General features: G+C 41.2%; 1 protein-coding gene across 6 annotated transcripts in view; it reads right to left on the bottom strand.

The window, feature by feature from the left end:
• dis3l (DIS3 like exosome 3'-5' exoribonuclease) overlaps positions 1 to 19,120 on the bottom strand; it is a 79,407-nt gene that overhangs the window by 980 nt on the left and 59,307 nt on the right. For 5 of the 6 annotated variants that reach the window (XM_061665098.1, XM_061665079.1, XM_061665088.1 and 2 more), the window contains 5 exons: positions 11,136 to 11,371; positions 5,092 to 5,246; positions 4,773 to 4,951; positions 4,515 to 4,660; positions 107 to 278 (listed from right to left, as the gene is read on the bottom strand). In XM_061665098.1, coding sequence (XP_061521082.1) covers positions 107 to 278; positions 4,515 to 4,660; positions 4,773 to 4,951; positions 5,092 to 5,246; positions 11,136 to 11,371 — 888 coding nt within the window. Of the gene's footprint in view, positions 1 to 106; positions 279 to 4,514; positions 4,661 to 4,772; positions 4,952 to 5,091; positions 5,247 to 11,135; positions 11,372 to 19,120 lie in introns of those variants that run through there. The other variant, XM_061665124.1, reaches the window with a different exon arrangement.

Raw genomic sequence — 19,120 nt, 5'->3', positions numbered from 1 at the left:
TAAGTGGTGCATACTGATGTCCCTCAGTAGATATAGCAAAATCAGCAATGTAATACTAAAAACCTATGGCTGGACCTTCAAATATTGAAGCACTTTGGTGACTCACAGTGATGTGGTTGAACAGTGTGAAGGTGGTAGTTCCAATGAGGGACGTGGTCGTGATGTGGTCCGAATAGCGGCGCACAGAACCGCTCTGCCACTCGCAGCGGCCGTCCTGTCCTACAGAGAGCACCTGGCCCTCTCGGCTCTTCAAGTACACAGGCCCCTTCGTGCCGTACCTACGCACACACCATTTGTGACGCGGCAAGACAAAGCAATCATTTCATGTTAACAACTGCCAATTCAAGGGAATAAATATTGTCAACATTTCAAGGCTCAAAATAAAGTTTACATTTTTTTTTTTTTTCCCCCTCTGAGGAGCAGTTTTGCTTTTCATTTCTTCATTTGAGGAGAATATTTTTGCAACTTAATCGCACAGGGACCCGAAGCAAGGATTTTATGAAACAATCAAAACACGACAATATAAAAGGGGGAATTGAATGTAGGGCTGCAGCTAACGAATATTTTAGTACTTAAGTAACCTACAGAAAATTCCATCAAACAATTGAGTATTTGGATAAACTATATTTTTGCTTGGTTAAAGACCAATTATAAACACAAAGAGAAAATAAGACATTTATTTAATAATGTACGACTAATTGGCTTCCTTTTTATCAACAGTTTGTATTTCTTCAATTCACATTGTACATAAAAGATAAGACTAATATATATATATTTTAAAAGCATTAACAGCCTTTGTGCATTTTCAATTTAGCGGCTAGCATTTTGTGACATATTAATACATTTGGTTCATGGTTGTGCATTTACTGTATGAGCTCAGACCAACTGACGAGGAATAAGACAAATATTCTTTGTACTACTACCCGTTTTGGAAGTGTTAGTTTTTGTTTAAACTAAAATGAAGAAACCTTGAGAGAGAAAACTATTCCCTTCATCTCCCTTTAGAAAAACCCTCCCCTTGGTACATGATGATCCATTTGACTCTTATTCCTCTCTGGCCATATTTCCCACATTTTTCACGTACTTGACTCAATGTTTTGTCACTTACGGACCATCAGATGGCAGCAAACCGGCCATATGTCACACAGTGACTAGATTGAGCAAAAAGCACCCTGGTATGTACCGCTATGGTTGCGCGATACTGTACTTCTCACCTTAATAAACAAGCCACATATTCGACGGTACTCAAAATTAAGAGAGACACTCCGCAGCCTGCAGGGCTAACTTTATGTCAGTAACATAGACTAACATTTATCACACTGATTTGCGCTATGTTAACTTCACCTTTGTCTCTCGGTTCCTGTGATGCAGGGTCATACTCGGCGGCGAGAAAGGTCCATGTTAAAATGAACGGGTTCTCGCCTTGCATTTCACTATGAAATGCTACCACACTCTCGCCATTTCTTTTTCTCCTCTCTTCTCAGTTTGGCGTTGCATTTTGCAACCGCAGTTTTCCCGCTCCTCAATTGAACACTGGTGACGTAAGCGCATTGTGTCACATACGCCACTGCCTGCTTCCGTCTTTGCGACAGTCTCCATGGTAAACCTGATTTGTAGTTTTGCTTTTCAATGTTTTTTGATGCGCAAAATGCAAATTGTGACCCGCAAACTGCGATGTGAGACCGCTTAATTCAAGCCGTGCATTTACATATCGGCCCGTTCACATAAACACACTTAACGTACAGTGCTGTGAAAAAGTATTGGCCCCCTTCTCAAATTCTTATATTTTTGCATCGTTTCCCCACTTTGTTTTAAGATAATCAAACTAATGCCAATATCAGACAAATATAACCCCCTTATTATAAAATGCTTAATTTGATTTATTAAGGAAAAAAAACCTGCTCAATCAAAAAAAAAATAACTTAAACAGAATCTGTCCTGAAAAAATCAATTCGGACGAAATAATAAAAAAAAGCTGCCACAAAACGACAAAATCCAAAGAAATTCCACAGTCGAGAAATAAAATTAATTGACATCGATCAGTCTGGAAAGGGTTACAAAAGCCATTTCTAAAGCTTTAGGATTCCAGCAAACCACAGGGAGAGCCATTATCTTCACATGGAGAAAACATGGAACAGTGTGGAACCTCCCCAGGAGTATCCGGCCTACATAGATTACCCCATGGGTACAGCAATGCCACATCCAAGAGGCCACACAGGAACTCAGGACCACTTCTAAATAACTGCAGGCCTCCCTTGCCTCAGTTAAGGTTGGTGTTCATGGCAAAACAATAAGGAAGAAGAGACTGGGGGGAAATGGCATCCATGGCAGAGTTCCAAGGCGAAAACCACTGCTGACCAAACAGAACATAAAGGCTCGTCTTACTTTTGCAATAAACATCTGAATGAGTTCCAAGACTTTTGGGAGAATATTATATGGACTGACGAGATGAAAGTTGAGCTTTTTGGAAGGTGTGTCTCTTGTTACATCTGGCGTAAATGTAGCACAATATTTCAGAAAAAGAACATCCTACCAACAGTCAAACATGGTGGTAGTAGTGTGATGGTCTTGGGCTGTTTTGCTCCTTCAGGACCTGGACAACGTGCTGTGATTAATGGAACCATGAATTATGTTCTTTAACAGAAAGGAGGAGACTATTCAGCCATCAATTTGTGACCTCAAGCTAAAGCGCACTTGGGTTTTGCAGCAGGATAACGATCCAAAACACACCAGCAAGTCAACTTCTGAATGGCTTAAAAAACACAAAGGTTTTGGAGTGGCCTGGTCAAAGTCCGGACTTGAATCCAATTGAAATGCAGTGGCATGACTTCAAAAAGGCCGTTCACTCGAAAAGCCTCCATTTTTGCTGAATTCAAACAATTCTGCAAGAAATGTATGCCAAAATATCTCCACAGAGATGTGAAAGATTCATTGCCAGTAGAAAATGCTTGATTTCAGTTGTTGCTGCTGAGGATGGCCCAGCCAGTTATTAGGTTTAGGGGCCCATTACTTTTTAACACAGGGCCAGGTAACTTTGAATAGTTTTTTTCCCTTAACAAAAGTAAATGACCATTTAAAAACAGCATTTTAAGTTCACTTGGGTTATATTTGTCTGATATTTACATTTGTTTTTACATTTTGAGAAGGGGGCCAATATTTTTTCACCGCATTGTTCTGTCCGGTGACAGAAAAAACTCTGCAAATTTCACATAATGTACTGCACTGAAAAAAACAGTCCTCTGAATTAATTTTAGAATATACATCGGTTGCACATAGTTAAAAATGTGGTAAACTGATGTAATCATGTGCAACTGATGTACATGTTCAAATTAAGTAAATTTAAATGACTTTTTTCCCAGTGTATGATGCCTTCAAGTCACATTATACTAGATTATATGACAACACATTATACTATTACAAAACGTCATGACATTTCTGTCATCTTGCACAAACTGACAAAGAAATGAGAGGACTTGAGCATTCACATAGGACTACAAAAACAAATGTTATTAAGGTTTTCTTAAGTTTTTAACTAAATATTATAACAATTTAATATTTGTTTAACCATTGGCCATGGTGCTGAGACGCATAGCATCACAGCCCCAGTATGAATTGGATTACAGAAATCCTGATTACAAATGGCATCTTGAAATTCATGTGTACAGTCGTGCTCACCACTTTTGGCACCCATGAAGTTTAAGTACCAAACGTGGAATATCTCCTGAAGAAAATGAATCAAGTAAAACACAAATTTTCTACAGAGAACTTGTTTTTGATACAACAGAGCAAATGATAACATTTAAAAAACTGAACTTTTTGTCAATGCACACAAACAGTTTGTTTACAGAAGGCGCAATGACGCCTTTAAGGAAAAGAACACCCTGCCAGCAGTCAAGCATGCTGGAGGATCTATAATGCCGTGGGGGCTGCTTTGTTAAATCTGGGACTGGAGGTCTTGACTGTATCACGGGTATCATGAAATCAGAAAATTATCAAGAGATTTTAGAGCGAAATGTTTTATTTGCCCAGTGTAAATATTGAGGGGTGAGAAAATTGCTGCACATGCTTTTTTCTGGTTTTTCTTCCCTCTGAAACTACAATATCTAAGTGAAATTTGTTTTTTTTTGTGTCTCTGTTAAATTACTTTGGACCTCCAATAAGTTTGGTACATTTCCATTTATTTCTGTAGATATATAGGTTATGCAAAAAATGAAGTGGTGCCGATAATGGTGAAAAGGACTGTATAATGCGCCAGCAAAGCGCTATTCCCATTACGTTTGTCTCGGTTTGTTACAGAAAACACATAACAGAATTAATCAAAGTTAACTGTCCATAAGAGGGTTCCTTCTGTTGGAGTTGCAGAAACCAGCAGCAGCATTATTGTACATATCTGACACAGCTATGGCCAGCTCAGTAACTGTATCAAACAGTACCATGGCGAGTTGAACGGAACTGTATTGCTGGGTCGAAGTGTGGCGTTACAAGCTCCATGTAAGACCAAGTTGAAAACTTACAGCGGAACAAAGGCCAACACACCGTTGTCTCGGATGGCGTAAATGACAGCATCGGCCACGCAGCACTGGTCCGTGTGAGGGTCTCTTTCTTTGAAATACAGACACTGGAACAACTCAGTGGACGCCTTCTGTGCCTGCTGGGCTGCCTGCAAATGTCATATGGCGGTCAGTCCCTGAATGTACACAACAACATTTTCACTAAAGTACTATCAAATGGGTTAAATCCTATTGGTTGAAGGGAAACAAAACAGAGCTGACCCTGTTCTTCTTGTTGATATGATGAGCCAACTCATCTAGTTCTTTGTTAGTGGCCAGTGCCTTAGCAGGGCTCTGCCCCTTCTCCACAGCAATGGCTGCTGTCAGAAGGCGATGGACCACCATGTCGGCATAGCGACGAATGGGTGACGTGAAATGTGTGTAGCGGTCCAGAGCCAAACCTGGAAAGTGTCATTTCGTCAAAGGAATAATAGTAAAATGAATAATAATAATAAGTAGCTTTATGTATCATTCAGGCAATGCCTCCCAATATCCAATGACTACTGCAAGAGTGTCAAAGGTATTGTATTGTATTTCATACCATAGTGGTAGTACTGGTCTTGGGAAATAGCACCGGTCGAGAAATATAGTGCCTGAGACATGGCTTGGGTGGCCATCATCCTCAGCAGTCTGTTCAGCAGTGGGTCCTGCAGGTCCACAGCCTGGTCCAGAGATTCAGATAAAGCTTTATTGGACCTACAAGGATTCACACATGGGAAATAGGCAAAGTGCTACAGTATACTGTACATTTTATCATTATCTTTGGGGAAGTATTTACACCAATAACAGGGTAACGAATATCTGACCTCCACATGAACACAAAGACTGACCTATTCCTTTGGACAAGACCCCCACGTCACCAGATGTCTGTGTCAAGTCACATTGACACTTAACCAGATTAAACTCAGTCTTTCACCCTCGCAAAACCTAAGAAGGACAAGGACTTCACTGTGGAGACATGCAGGATGACCTAGAAGGTCTGCAAATCTCCTCATGACTCCCACAATTGATTGATGACTGTTGCACAATGGTCACTTACTCCTCATTAATGGAATATGACCACCCCCCAGTGGTGATTAAAGACGCTGCCAGTTAGACTCCTCGTAATTGTGTACCATGTGGTGGAAGTGGACAGTAAAATGACATTGAAGAAATCCCACGTTTGCACCAAAAAAAATTAAACCTTCATGAATATTCTAAATGTATACATTGATTTCTCTGTCATTTAAGTCTTGATTCTACAGGTCGGACTACAAGACTACTTGATCAGAACTGTACCTCTTGGTTTAAAGCCAAACAGAACAAAATGATGTTGAATTGAACAATAAGTAGTTGGTTTGCCAAGACTCAAGTTTAAAACAATCATTATATATGCTTGAGCTCTGCGTGAGACAGTTTCAAAGTTGGAAATCATTTATTTGAAAATGTGCTGGGTTTAACCCGTGCTTAGAGCGTGACGTATATAGAATGAAATATAACATGGAAACCCGAGTCGATGGGCTTTCTCTCCTTCTCCACCTCAGGGGTACAAAAGCCTTGACATCCCTTCTTCTCGCTCGCTCTCTCCTCCGTCCCTCGTCTCCTGCTCAGCTCCTGCGCTTGGCCCCGGCCAACCTTTTTTTTTTTTCACCACTGAGAAAAGACCATCCCTGGAACAGGTGATCTACGATCGTGAGTAACATGTTGCATTGATTACTAGAAAGTACAAATTAGTGCATATTAACTGGGGTTAGATTAATGATCTCACACGAGTCCCAACTTTGTTCTCTCTCAACATGCTTCAATTAATTCACGCTCATCTCATGAGTTCAGCCATTCATCCTATATATTGTTCTTTACATATGTTCACCTGAGATTTTTGTAGTAAAGTCCCCCTGCATTTGTCCCCAAATTCCCCTGTAGTTTACATAAAACGTTCTAAAAAATGAAAAAAAAAAAAAAAAAAAAATGAACATTTTTTTTTTTTTTTTTTTTTATAAAAGTTTTATGGACTGATGATACCAAGATTAAACTCTACCAAAGTGATGGAAAGGCCAAGTATGGAGAAAGAAAGGATCTGCTTATGATCCAAAACAAACAAGCTCATCTGTGAAGCATGGTGGAGATAATGTGGGGCTTGGGCTTGCATGGCTGCTTCTGGAACGGGCTCGCTAGTCTTTATTGATGACATACAGTGGGTACGGAAAGTATTCAGACCCCCTTAAATTTTTCACTCTTTGTTATATCGCAGCCATTTGCTAAAATAATTTAGGTTAATGTGCTTCCTCGTTAATGTACGCACAGCACTCCATATTGACAGAAAAAAAGAAATTTTTGCAGATTTATTAAAATAGAAAAACTGAAATATCACACAGCCATAAGTATTCAGACCCTTTGCTGTGACACTCATATATTTAACTCGGGTGCTGTCCATTTCTTCTGATCATCCTTGAGATAGTTCTACACATTCATTGGAGTCCAACTGTGTTTGATTATACTGATTGGACTTGATGATTATGAAAGCCACACACCTGTCTATATAAGACCTTACAGCTCACGGTGCATGTCGGAGCAAATGAGAATCATGAGGTCAAAGGAACTGCTTGAAGAGCTCAGAGACACAAGGCACAGATCTGGCCAAGGTTACAAAAACATTCTGCTGCACTTAAGGTTCCTAAGAGCACAGTGGTCTCCATAATCCTTAAATGGAAGCCATTTGGGACGACCAGAACCCTTCCTAAAGCTGGCTGTCCAGTCAAACTAAGCAATTGGGGGAGAAGAGCCTTGGTGAGAGAGGTAAAGAAGAACCCAAAGATCACTGTGGCTGAGCTCCAGGGATGAAGTCGGGAGATGGGAGAAAGTTCTAGAAAGTCAACCATCACTGCAGCCATCCACCAGTCGGGGAGTTTATGGCAGGGTGGCCCGATGAAAGTCTTTCCTCAGTGCAAGACACATGAAAGCCCGCATGGAGTTTGCTAAAAAGACACCTGAAGGAATCCAAGATGGTGATAAATAAAATTCTCTGGTCTGATGAGACCAAGATAGAACATTTTGGCCTTAATTCTAAGCGGTATGAGTGGAGAAAACCAGGCACTGCTCATCACCTGTCCAATACGGTCCCAACAATGAAGCATGGTGTGGTAGCATCATGCTGTGGCGGTGTGTTTCAGCTGCAGGGACAGGACGACTAGTTGCAATCAAAGGAAAGATGAATGCAGCCAATTACAAGGATATCCTGGACGAAAACCTTCTCCAGAGTGCTCAGACTGGGCTGAAGGTTCACCTTCCAACAAGACAATGACCCTTAGCACACAGCTAAAATAACAGAGGAGTGGCTTCAGAACAACTCCGTGACTGTTCTTGACTGGCCCAGCCAGAGCCCTAACTTAAACCCAATTGCGCATCTCTGGAGGGACCTGAAAATGGCTGTCCACCAATGTTCACCATCCAACCTGACAGAACTGGAGGGGATGTGTAAGGAGGAATGGTAGAGGATTCCCAAATTCAGGTGTGAAAAACTCCCAAAAAGACTAATGGCTGTATTAGCTCAAAAGGGTGTTTTAACTAAATACTGAGCAAAGGGTCTGAGTACTTATGGCTGTGTGATATTTAGTTTTTCTTTTTTAATAAATCTGCAAACATTTCAACAATTCCGTTTTTAATGTCATTATGTGTACATTAATGAGGAAAAAAAGAACTTAAATGATTTTAGCAAATGGCTGCAATATAACAAAGAGTGAAACATTTAAGGGGGTCTGAATACTTTCCATACCCACTGTAACTCCCGATGGTAGCAGCAGAATTAATTCTGAAGTCTACAAAACCATTTTGTCTGGCAATTTACAAAAACATGTGTCCAAACTAATCGGGAGAAGCTTCATCATGCAACAAGACAATGACCCAAAATACACTGCCGTCAACAAAGAACTTCATTAGGAGGAAAAAGTGGAAGGTCTTAGACTGCAGGGGTGTCAAACTCATTTGTATTGCAGGCCACATTGTAGTTACAGTTTCTCTCAGAGGGCCATTAAACCATATAAATGTTACATCGCCTCCTCATATTATTACATAGACACAACAAATTGATGGATAACTAGTTTTGAAATCAGAATTCAAGGATAATAGTTTGTTCAGCTGCTGTAAAGAGGTGTTAGGTAAGCAAAAAGTGCTTAGATTTGATCAAGAATCATGGAAGTTGCACCTGATTTGCTTTCGCTGGCCACATAAAATGACTTGGCGGGTTGGATTTGGTACAAGGTACAAGGTACGAGGTACTTTTATTGTCAATTCTTCAATATGCGTAACACATACAGAGGATTGAAATTACGGTACTCAAGGGCTTGCGGTGCTACAAAAGACAGTACAAATAATATCAATATAAAAGCTAAATAAACTATAGTATATACAGTATAGAGAGTCTTAATTGAAAGTGCAAATATCAAAGGTCAGGTGACGTGTGCAACATAGTCAAGGACAGAGAACCAAGGCAAATAAGACATTTATAAATTAGATGACAAAACCCCAACGCTGCTAAAGTGGCTGGTGCGACCCTGAGTCTGGTGTGTGTATGTGTGTGTGTATCTACATGTTTGCGGGGTGTTAGAGTTCAGATTTCTGGTGGGCAGAGGACAGAAGAGGTAGAGGGGGCAGAGATTCAGATTCAGATTCTTGACAGCCTGATGTTGGGTGGCATCATCCCCTATGCGGAGGGCTTTGCGGGTGAAGCAGGTGCTGTAAATGAGGGAAGAGAGGTTCCGATGATCTTCTCAGCTGCCCTCACTATGCGATGGAGAGTCTTGCGGCAGGATGCGGTGCAGGCTCTGTACCACACAGTGATGCAGTTGGTCAAGATGCTCTCTATGGTCCCTCTGTAGAACGAGCACATGGTGGGGGTCGGGGCTGTGGCTCTTCGCAGCTTGCGCAGGAAGTAGAGACGCTGGTGAGCTTTCTTGGCCAGTGATGAGGTATTGCTGGTCCAGGAGAGGTCCTTGGTGATGTGCACTCCCAGGAAGTTGGTGCCTTGCACCCTCTCCACCGTAGCACCGTTGATGTTCAGGGGAGCATGCTGGGAGTGCGCGGGCGGTGAGTTTGACACGTGTCTTAGAGTCTGGCCAAGTCAATCACCAGACCTTAACCCAATAGAGCATGCATTTTACCTCCTGAAGAAGAGACTGAGAAGAGAAACCCCCAGAAACAAACAAGAACTGAAGGAGGCTGCAGTAAAGGCCTGGAGAAGCATTTCAAATGAATAATTGAACAGTCTGGTGAAGTCAATGGGTTGCAGACTTGATGCAGTTATTGCAAGTAATGGCTATGGCACCAAATAATAAATGTTATTCACTTTAAGTTAATTTAATAATGCCTGTTCCAATACTTTTGCTCACTTGAAAAGTGGGTGGCTTCAAACAAAAGGTGCTCTGAGTTGTTGAACACATCTAGATGTAAATACCATGAAATAAAAGCTGTAATTCTGAACTTTTCCCTCATGTTCATCTTTTGATCCCAAACACAAATTTCTTCAGAATACAACAAAAACAAAGGAAATGACCTTGCCGTTCCAATACTTTTGGAGGGGACTGTATGTGCCCTGCCATTGGCTGGCGACCAGTTCAGGATGCACCCCACCACTCGCTCAAAGATAGCTGGGATAGGCTTTTCACCTCCGCGACCTTAGTGAGGATAAGCGGTACGGGAAATGGATGGATGGATATTTGGTCACTATGTCATGGATTTCATCTATCGCGGGGGTGATATGGAATGTAACCCCTGCAATAATCGAGGAATTACTGTACCTGTTGAGACATTTCTACATTATTTGTGCACTCACTGTTTTATCACACTGCACTATTTGCATACTGTTGTTGATTACTACCGGCCACTTATGTGTGTTGAGAACTCTCTACACCATTTTCACAATCGTCACTGTACCAGATCATTGCACAATTAGTCACTTTAAATTGTACAATTGGCATCGCCACACTAGAGGTACACTTTCATTGCAAAATGACCCTCATTTTTATGTCCTAAACATATATTTTGTCATAGTGGCTGTAAGTTGTCATACTAGAGTGGCTTCAACTACCGGAGTCAAATTCCTTGTGTGTCTTGTAACATACTTGGTCAATAAAGATGATTCTGATAATTTGGTGTACCCCTAATGTGATTTAATTTCCAAAACTGACAATGTTTTATTTGAAAAAAGATAGTATGTACTACTCGTTCTTTAAACCTGCATTTCCCGTTTAGTGAGCCAAGGCACATATTTTACTTGTCACAGAACAACACCAAACAAAAATGCTACAAAAAGTGAATACACAGGTTAATTGCCATCTGTCATCATATGTCACTGGCATTGATATAGTATATGAACAAAAATACATTATTTGTAGTAAGTAAATAAACAATAAATGTGTCGGACCAATTAAGTTGGATAATTTTCAGTGGCACACTAATGCACATTGGTTAGGAATCATAATAATGGCAATGAACAATAGTACATGACACACTTGAGCTTCCAACATCTACAAATATTCTCATGTGTAGAGACCCAAAACTGACACATGATAAAAAAGAGGACTGCTGTACATGAGAAATGATAAGACAAACCTGGTATCGATGGTGAAACCTCTGGACTTGGCGCTGTCCACCAGCAGGGTGAAGAACTCCTGTCGTGGTGGTGGGTGATGTCGAAGCAGAGCCTGATGAGGAAAGGTCTCCTGGATCTTCCGCGCCACCCAGTGGTTAGCATAGATCATGCACTCGGCCACCGTCTCGTGGATCTCAAGGGGTTGGCACGGGACCAGAGCTGTGATGTTCTTTTCATTGTCCAGTTGTGCATGCACCTGCAACCAAATAATGGACATAGAAAATAATAAAAGACCAGAATATAAGGGCCAATCTGCCCCTTAGCCCTTTCCCCTTTGTCTCAGCCCTTGGTTTTGCGTGTGAACGAGAATGAAGGGGTGTCCTAATTCTTAGGGGAAGGGCTAACACAAAGGGGTGTATAGCCCTTGAAACCAAGTGAGGTCTGGGCACTCACTTGAAAGTGAGGAGTATGGTTGTCAGGCGAAGAGCTTGCTTACAAGACGGCAGAATGGACATGGAAGTACATTAATGTGAGCATAATTACTGATTTTCATACTAATGACATTCATGTTTTTATCAACATAAATATTAGCCATGTTTTGAATTGTTGGTAAACTGCTCGCTATGACGAGCTTGCGTATCGACAAATTCAGAGAAAACGGACAACTATAATCTACTGCATTTTATGAATGATTAGAAATAATTATTAATCAGAAAATTTGTCTCCGGTAATTGGAGCCGCTCTCGTACGACAACACACAGTCAATTGACAGAACACTTTTGAGACATAAAGACATTGAGAAAAGCAGTCACTGAGCAATAAAGGGTTGCTAGTTATCTGGTAATGCCGGTACTTTTTAAATTTTTTAAATTGTATTTATTTTTTTTTTTTTTGGACAATTGTGCAAAAAGATGCAGAGTCCTCTAACGCTTAGAGCAGTTCGAACGACTAATATTGCAATAGTCCAATGCAATGACCATTGTGCAAAGGGCGCCGAGACTTCAGGCGAGTAGTACGATAATCTGGGACAATGTTGATTGTGCAAATGTTACAGATACTCCTCAGTCAGTGTGCTAATGGGGCAGACGCTACTCTGGCATGAGTGCCCAGTATTGGTCAACAACAGATATGCAAATAGTGCAGCGTGGTGAGACTACTACAGTGAGTGTAATGCAACATATAGTTGCAACATATAGTTGCATTACACTTAGTCACAAAGATACAAAATCTGAATAAAATATCAACAGGGTACATTGGGAGGTTCACCCCCGAGGTTCAATATGGCGGACCTACTGACGGACTGAATTTCTGAACATACCCAGACACTGAGGCAAAGCTAGGATTGGTCCGAGACTGCATGACGTCACAACAGAAAGCAGTCTTTGGACTTTGTTTTCGCCCTGGTAGAGTGCAAACGCTTTTCTCCTTGCTCTGCTTGCTTTGCCTCTGTTTTGCATTTTTTCTTGCTGATAAGCTTGTTTTTCTTCTTCCAAGGAAATTGGAAGAAGCGACTCCTGGATATTTTTAAACTTGTGGGACTGTACTTTTTTTTGTAGATGCAGTCAGTAGCTGCCATATTCCAATATTTTTTTAATATCCGCTTACGCGTGAGCGTGACCTGCTAATTAGCACAGGTCTGCTATTGGGAACGAGGCCAGCAACAAGATGCCTCTCTATTCCACTGAGGACTAGCATGGACTGCTACAGAGTATGTCGGTCCTGGAAACAAAAATCCACTATCTTGAAGTTTATGCAGAAGTAAATGGACAGTCAGGGAATGAAACCATTCTACCGATGTCTCAAAATGGTGAGCACAAGTGTGCTAACAGGCAGCCGCTTAGCTCAACTGATGTGGAATGTGGAAACGGTAATGGATCCTCCAGCAGTTCTCCCTGGAATTTACTGGGAGAAAAGCCCAAAGATATGGAACAACATCTAAAAGGGAGGAGGACAACACCAGCATATTACCGAGGAATCCGGCTGGCCTGCATTGCGTGCTTCTTCAACCCCGAGTAAGCGGCCGTGGACGATCGCTACAGCGAAGGGCAAGAAAAGAGGCCGCGAGTCAATGCAAAACATTGACATTAGACTTACAAATAGATTTGAGCCAGTTTTACAAGACACTGGCCAAGAATGCTCATCCCCCATCACCACTGAAAGGTATGAAACTTAAACATTTAAGAAAAAAATGCCACCCCAAACGTTAATAGTTGGTGATGGAGCTGTCAAGGATGTGAAATGTTTTTGCAGTGAGAAGAACACCAAGGTACTGTGTTTTACCAATGACATGGTGTCTGATAGCACAAAAAAGATCCTGGAGATCACTAATGAGCTCACCCAGCTGTGAAATCTGCCATTATTCACACAGGGTCCCTGGATGTTGTCAAGCTGCAATTAGAGGTACTGAAGCGAAATTTCATTGATCTCCTAACAAAAGTGCAATGTTTGGATGCTCAGGTTTTCAGGAGTGGACCTCTCCCAGCGGTACGATTTGGAGATGAATGTTACAGTACATACTTGGTGATTTTAGCTTTTATGAATATCTCAGTTTTTTAGTTAAAGGTGACCCAAAGGTTATTGTTTTAATAATTTATAGACCTCGAAGATATAATGGAAAATTTATGGAGGATTTTTCAGAACTGCTGTCAGTTATTTGTACTGACTACAACGATTTTGTCATAACGGGAGACTTCAACATTTATGTTGACAATAACATGGGGGGGAAAAAACATCTCAACTCTCTGCTATACTAGACACATTTGACCTCTCTCAACATATTAAGAGTCCAACCAACACTCAAGGTCACATCTTGGACCTGGTCATCTCTAAGGATGTTGAAATTCTATCAGTTGAGATTATGGATATGGCTATTTCTGACCATTTTGCTCCCAAAAGTTCACACTACCTCTGTCAATTAACAGGTACATAAAGGAGAGTACCATCACTAAATTTATGCAGACCATAGCTGTGTCACAAACTGTGAATGCTGAGACAGTTGATGAACTTTTGGATAAATTCACCTGGAAAATCTCAAATGTCATGAATGCTGTCACTCCCATTAAAACTAAGACAATCTTGAGGCGACCTAGAACACCGTGGAGGAGCACAATGATGGTAAAGACCTCTTAATCAAAGTGTAGGAAAGCAGAACGTAAGTGGAGAAAAACAAAACTCCAAACTGACTATGACCTCTACAGAAAAACTCTTTCTAACCAAGAGTTAGTCAAGGCCAGACAGCAACACATTTTTTAAATCATCAGTAAGAACTTCAACAATACTGTTTTCTGTGGTTGACAAGCTCACAGCCCCCCGAATCAGATAGCTCCAGAACTCCTAACAGCAAAAAATCTAAAGAATTTGCTTATTTGAGTGAAAAAAATACAATCCATCAGGTTAAATATCAGCACAAATCCGCAAAATGGTAAAAATTATACTACATCTGAAGCCACCCAGGAAAAACTCTATTACCATGTCAGAATTTGATACAGTTGACCAAAAAACTGTGGAGAAAACAGTTCAGCAACTGAAACCAATCAATGAGCTGTCTTGACTCAAAATCATGACGTTTTCAAAGCTATTGCGAAGTCCGTGCTAGCTGACTTGCAGCAAGGCTGGGGGAGGCCACCTCATCCACACGCAGCATCAGCACCGGAGCACCCCAAGTTTGTGTCCTCTCTCCGCTGCTCTTCTCTCTCTACACGAACAACTGCACCTCGACGCACCCGGCTGTCAAACTCCTAAAGTTTGCAGATGACACCACTGTCATCAGCCTCATCGAAGACAGTGACGAGTCTGCATATCGACAGGAAGTGGAGGGGCTGGAGTGCGGCCGACACAACCTGGAGCCGAACACGCTCAAGACAGTAGAGATGATCGTGGATTTCAGGAGGCATCCTTCACCACAACTGCCCCTCACCCTGTCCAGCTGCCTTGTGTCAACCTTCAAGACCTTCAAGTTCCTGGGTATTACAGTTTCTCAGGACCTGAAGTGGGCGATCAACATCAACTCCATCCGAAAAAGGCCCAGCAGAGGATGTACTTCCTGTGGCTTCTGAGGAAGCACTGCCTGCCACAGGAGCTGTTGAGGCAGTTCTACACAGCAGTCATCGAATCTGTCCTGTGTTCTTCCATCATCGTCTGGTTTGGTGTTCCTACAAAAAAGGACAAACTCTGACTGCAACGTACAATTAAAACTGCTGAAAGGATTGTCGATACCCCCCTACCCACCATTGAGGACTTGTACGCTGCCAGAACTAAGACAAGAGCGTGCAAAATCCTCTTGGACCCTTCCACATCCTGGTTAGTTCCCTCCCTCAGGGAGGCGCTACCGAACAATGCAAACTAAAACCAGCAGACATTCCAACAGCTTCTTCCCTCTTGCCATCAACTTCTTAAACAGCTAATTTATTCCATTGCAACATGCTGCCAATTTTTTGCCTTGAGTTTGTTGTCAAATTTCTGTCGGGCCAATTATACATTACTCGTGCAATCACTGTAGTAGTCTCGCCACGCTGCACTATTTTCATATCTGTTTTGACAAATACTGGCCACTCATGCCAGAGTAGCATCTGCACAACTTGCACACTGATTGAGGAGTATCTGCAACATTTGCACAACCAACATTGTCCCAGATTATCGCGCTACTAGTCACTTTCAACTGCGTACATTCCTTGAAGTCTCGCTGGCCTTTGCAGAATGGTCATTGCACCGGACTATTGCAATATTAGTCATTCAAACTGCTCTAGAGGCATCTTTTTGCACAATTGTCAAAAAAAAAAAAACAATTAAAATTGTACCGGCATTACCAGATTACTAGCAACCTTTTATTGCTCAGCAACTGTTTTTCTCAATGTCTTTATGTCAATTGACTGTCTGTCATACGAGAGCAGCTCCAACTACCGGAGACAGATTTCTTGTGTTTTTTGGACATACTTGGCAAAATAAATATGATTTTAATTCTGATGTTTTTAAGTCCAGGTTAAAAAGTTTTTTCCTCATGCTTTTTAGAGAATTTCCACTTTCTGTCTTTGTTTTAAATGTTTATAAGCTGTTTTATTTTTATTATATTTTTGTTTTTAAATGCTTTTAACCATGTAAATAAAGCACATTGAGTTATCTTGTGTATGAAATGCACGATAGAAATAAATTTGCTTTTCTTTACTTACTGGTATTGCTGCTTTGCCAGCCTTCATTATCGTCTCCCTAAAATTCTTTTCAATTACTTCAATACCTGCTTTAACATTTCCAGTGGGTACGGAAAGTATTCAGACCCTCTTAAATTTTGTTTTTTCCCTCAATGTACACACAGCACCTCACATTGACAGAAAAACACAGAATTATTGAAATTTTTGCAGGTTTATTAAAAAAGAAAAACCTAAATATCACACAGCCATACATATTCAGACCCTTTTAGTATTTAGTAGAAGCACCTTTTTAAGCTAATACAGCCAAGAGTCTTGTCAGGTCTCTCCAGAGATGCTCAATTGGGTTTAAGTCAGGGCTCTGGCTGGGCCGTTCAAAAACAGTCACTGAGTTGTTCTGAAGGCACTCCTCTGTTATTTTAGCCGTGTGAATAGAGTCATTGTCTTGTTGGAAGGTGAACCTTCGGCCCAGTCTGAGATCCAAAGCACTCTGGAGGTTTTCTGCCAGGATATCCCTGTACTTGCTGGCATTCATCTTTCCTTTGATGAGCAGTGCCTGGTTTTCTCCACTCATACCGCTTAGAATTAAGGCCAAAATGTTCTATATTGGTCTCATCAGACCAGAGAAACTTCTTTCTCACCATCTTAGAGTCCTTCACCTGTATTGTTTTTTTTTTTTAGCAAACTCTGTGCAGGTTTTCATGTCTTGCACTGAGGAGAGGCTTCCGTCGGCGCCATGAAGCCCCGACTGGTGGAAGTGATGGTTGACTTTCTAGAACTTTCTCCCATCTCCCGACTGCATCGCTGGAGCTCAGCCACAGTGATCTTTGGGTTCTTCTTTACCTCTCTCACTCTTCTCCCCTTGTTGCTCAGTTTGGCCGGACGGCCAGCTCTAGGAAGGGTTCTGGTCGTCCCAAACGTCTTCCATTTCAGGATTATGGAGGCCACTGTGCTCTTAGGAACCTTAAGTGGAGCAGAAAGTTTTTTGTAACCTTGGCCAGATTTGTGCCTTGCCACATTTCTGTCTCTGAGCTTTTCAGGCAGTTCCTTTGACCTCATGATTTTCATTTGCTCTGACATTCTGTAAGCTGTAAGGTCTTATATAGACAGGTGTGTGGCTTTTCTAATAAAGTCCAATCAGTATAATCAAACAGAGCTGGACTCCAATGAAGGTGTCGAACTTAAGGATGATCAGAAGAAATGGACAGCACCCGAGTTAAATATATGAGTGTCACAGCAAAAGGTCTGTAGACTTATGGTGATTTCAGTTTTTCTATTTTTCATAAATCTGCAAAAATTTAGTTTTTTTCTGTCAATATGGGGTGTTGTGTGTACATTAATGAGGAAAAAAATTAAATGATTTTAGCAAATGGCTGTAATATAACAAAGAGTGAAAAACTTAGCGGCACGGTGGGCGACTGGTTAGCACATCTGCCTCACAGTTCTGAGGACTGGGGTTCAAATCCCGGCCGCACCTATGTGGAGTTTGCATGTTCTCCCTGTGCCTGAGTGGGTTTTCTTCGGGAACACATCCCTCCCAAAAAAAAACATGCATGGTAGGTTAATTGAAGACTCTAAATTGCCCGTAGGTATGAATGTGAGTGTGAATGGCTGTTTATTTCTATGGGCCCTGCGATTGGCTGGCAAACAAGGTGTACCCCGCCTCTCGCCTGGAGATAGCTGGGATAGGTTCCGGCACGCCCAGGACCCTAGTGAGGAGAAGCGGAACGGAAGATGAATGAATGAAAAATTAAAGGGGGTCTGAATACTTTCCGTACCTACTGTGTGTGAACATGTCTGTGTGCGTGTATATAATATAAAATTGCGTGCTCATGTTTTACCTCAAATTGTGAGATGCCTAACTGATTGTCATTGTTCCTGTGACAGGAAGATTTTTTTGTATTATATTCTGTTTGATATTTTTTTTTTCTGTTTACAAATATTTTGTTGTGTGTTTTGTCCTGGTTGTTGTTGCTATTTATTGGCCGATGTTAGGCCATAAAATCAGTTTGTTAAAATGCGTTCCTGCTGTAAAAAAAAAAAAAAAGAGTAGTGTCGATAGAGTCTATCTAGAGTAGATAAAGATGAAATATAGACATGTATGCACTGAACTATGTGGGTGGAAATATTATAAACAATTTCAAAATACCAGTCACCTTTCTGAACAGCATGAACTGCGAGACAAATTAAAAAAATAATAATAAAAAGCTATTTATAATAGCAACATTCATTTGACACAAGATGTCATCTTCTAAATGTAAACAATTTTCACGTTGGCCTACAACACAGCCAGCAGGCCTGCATGGGCCAGGGGGAGTGTCCCAATTCCTCTTTATCTTGCCCCTCCAAAGAGAGGGCCGAGATGAAGGGGTAAGATAAAGAGGGACAGGGGTACGACGAAGGGCTAAGGGATCGAATTGGGATTGGCCCTAAAAAGGTATGTGGTTATGGAGTGATGATTCATCAAAAGTTGAGGTACTATATTTTAGTACTTCTAATGTACTAATGAAAATTTGACTCACAAGTGGAAAAATATATTGTCTTAGAATTTTATTTTGCATGACAGGCTTACCTTGGGGTCATATTCGATTGAGTCCTGCTTTTTTGATGAACACATTTTTAAAACTGTAACCTGTTCCTGCTTTTTCCACCATAAAACATCATTAAACTGTTTCCAGTTAGTCCAGAATGCCTATGCTTTTGTTCCCATCCAACTGATCCGGTTCCGATTCCTTATTTTGATTCTGGTACTAAACGATTCTCGATTCCGATTCTTAGGGGGCTGGGTCAAAAAAGTTTGCATGGTTTAAATAAAAGATGTCCAAATTATGAACATACATTTTCTTAGCAGCCCGCAGCATGGA

Source organism: Phycodurus eques, chromosome 2, assembly GCF_024500275.1.
Source record: "Phycodurus eques isolate BA_2022a chromosome 2, UOR_Pequ_1.1, whole genome shotgun sequence".
Lineage (NCBI taxonomy): Eukaryota > Metazoa > Chordata > Actinopteri > Syngnathiformes > Syngnathidae > Phycodurus > Phycodurus eques.
This window is presented reverse-complemented; position numbering and strand designations above follow the sequence as displayed.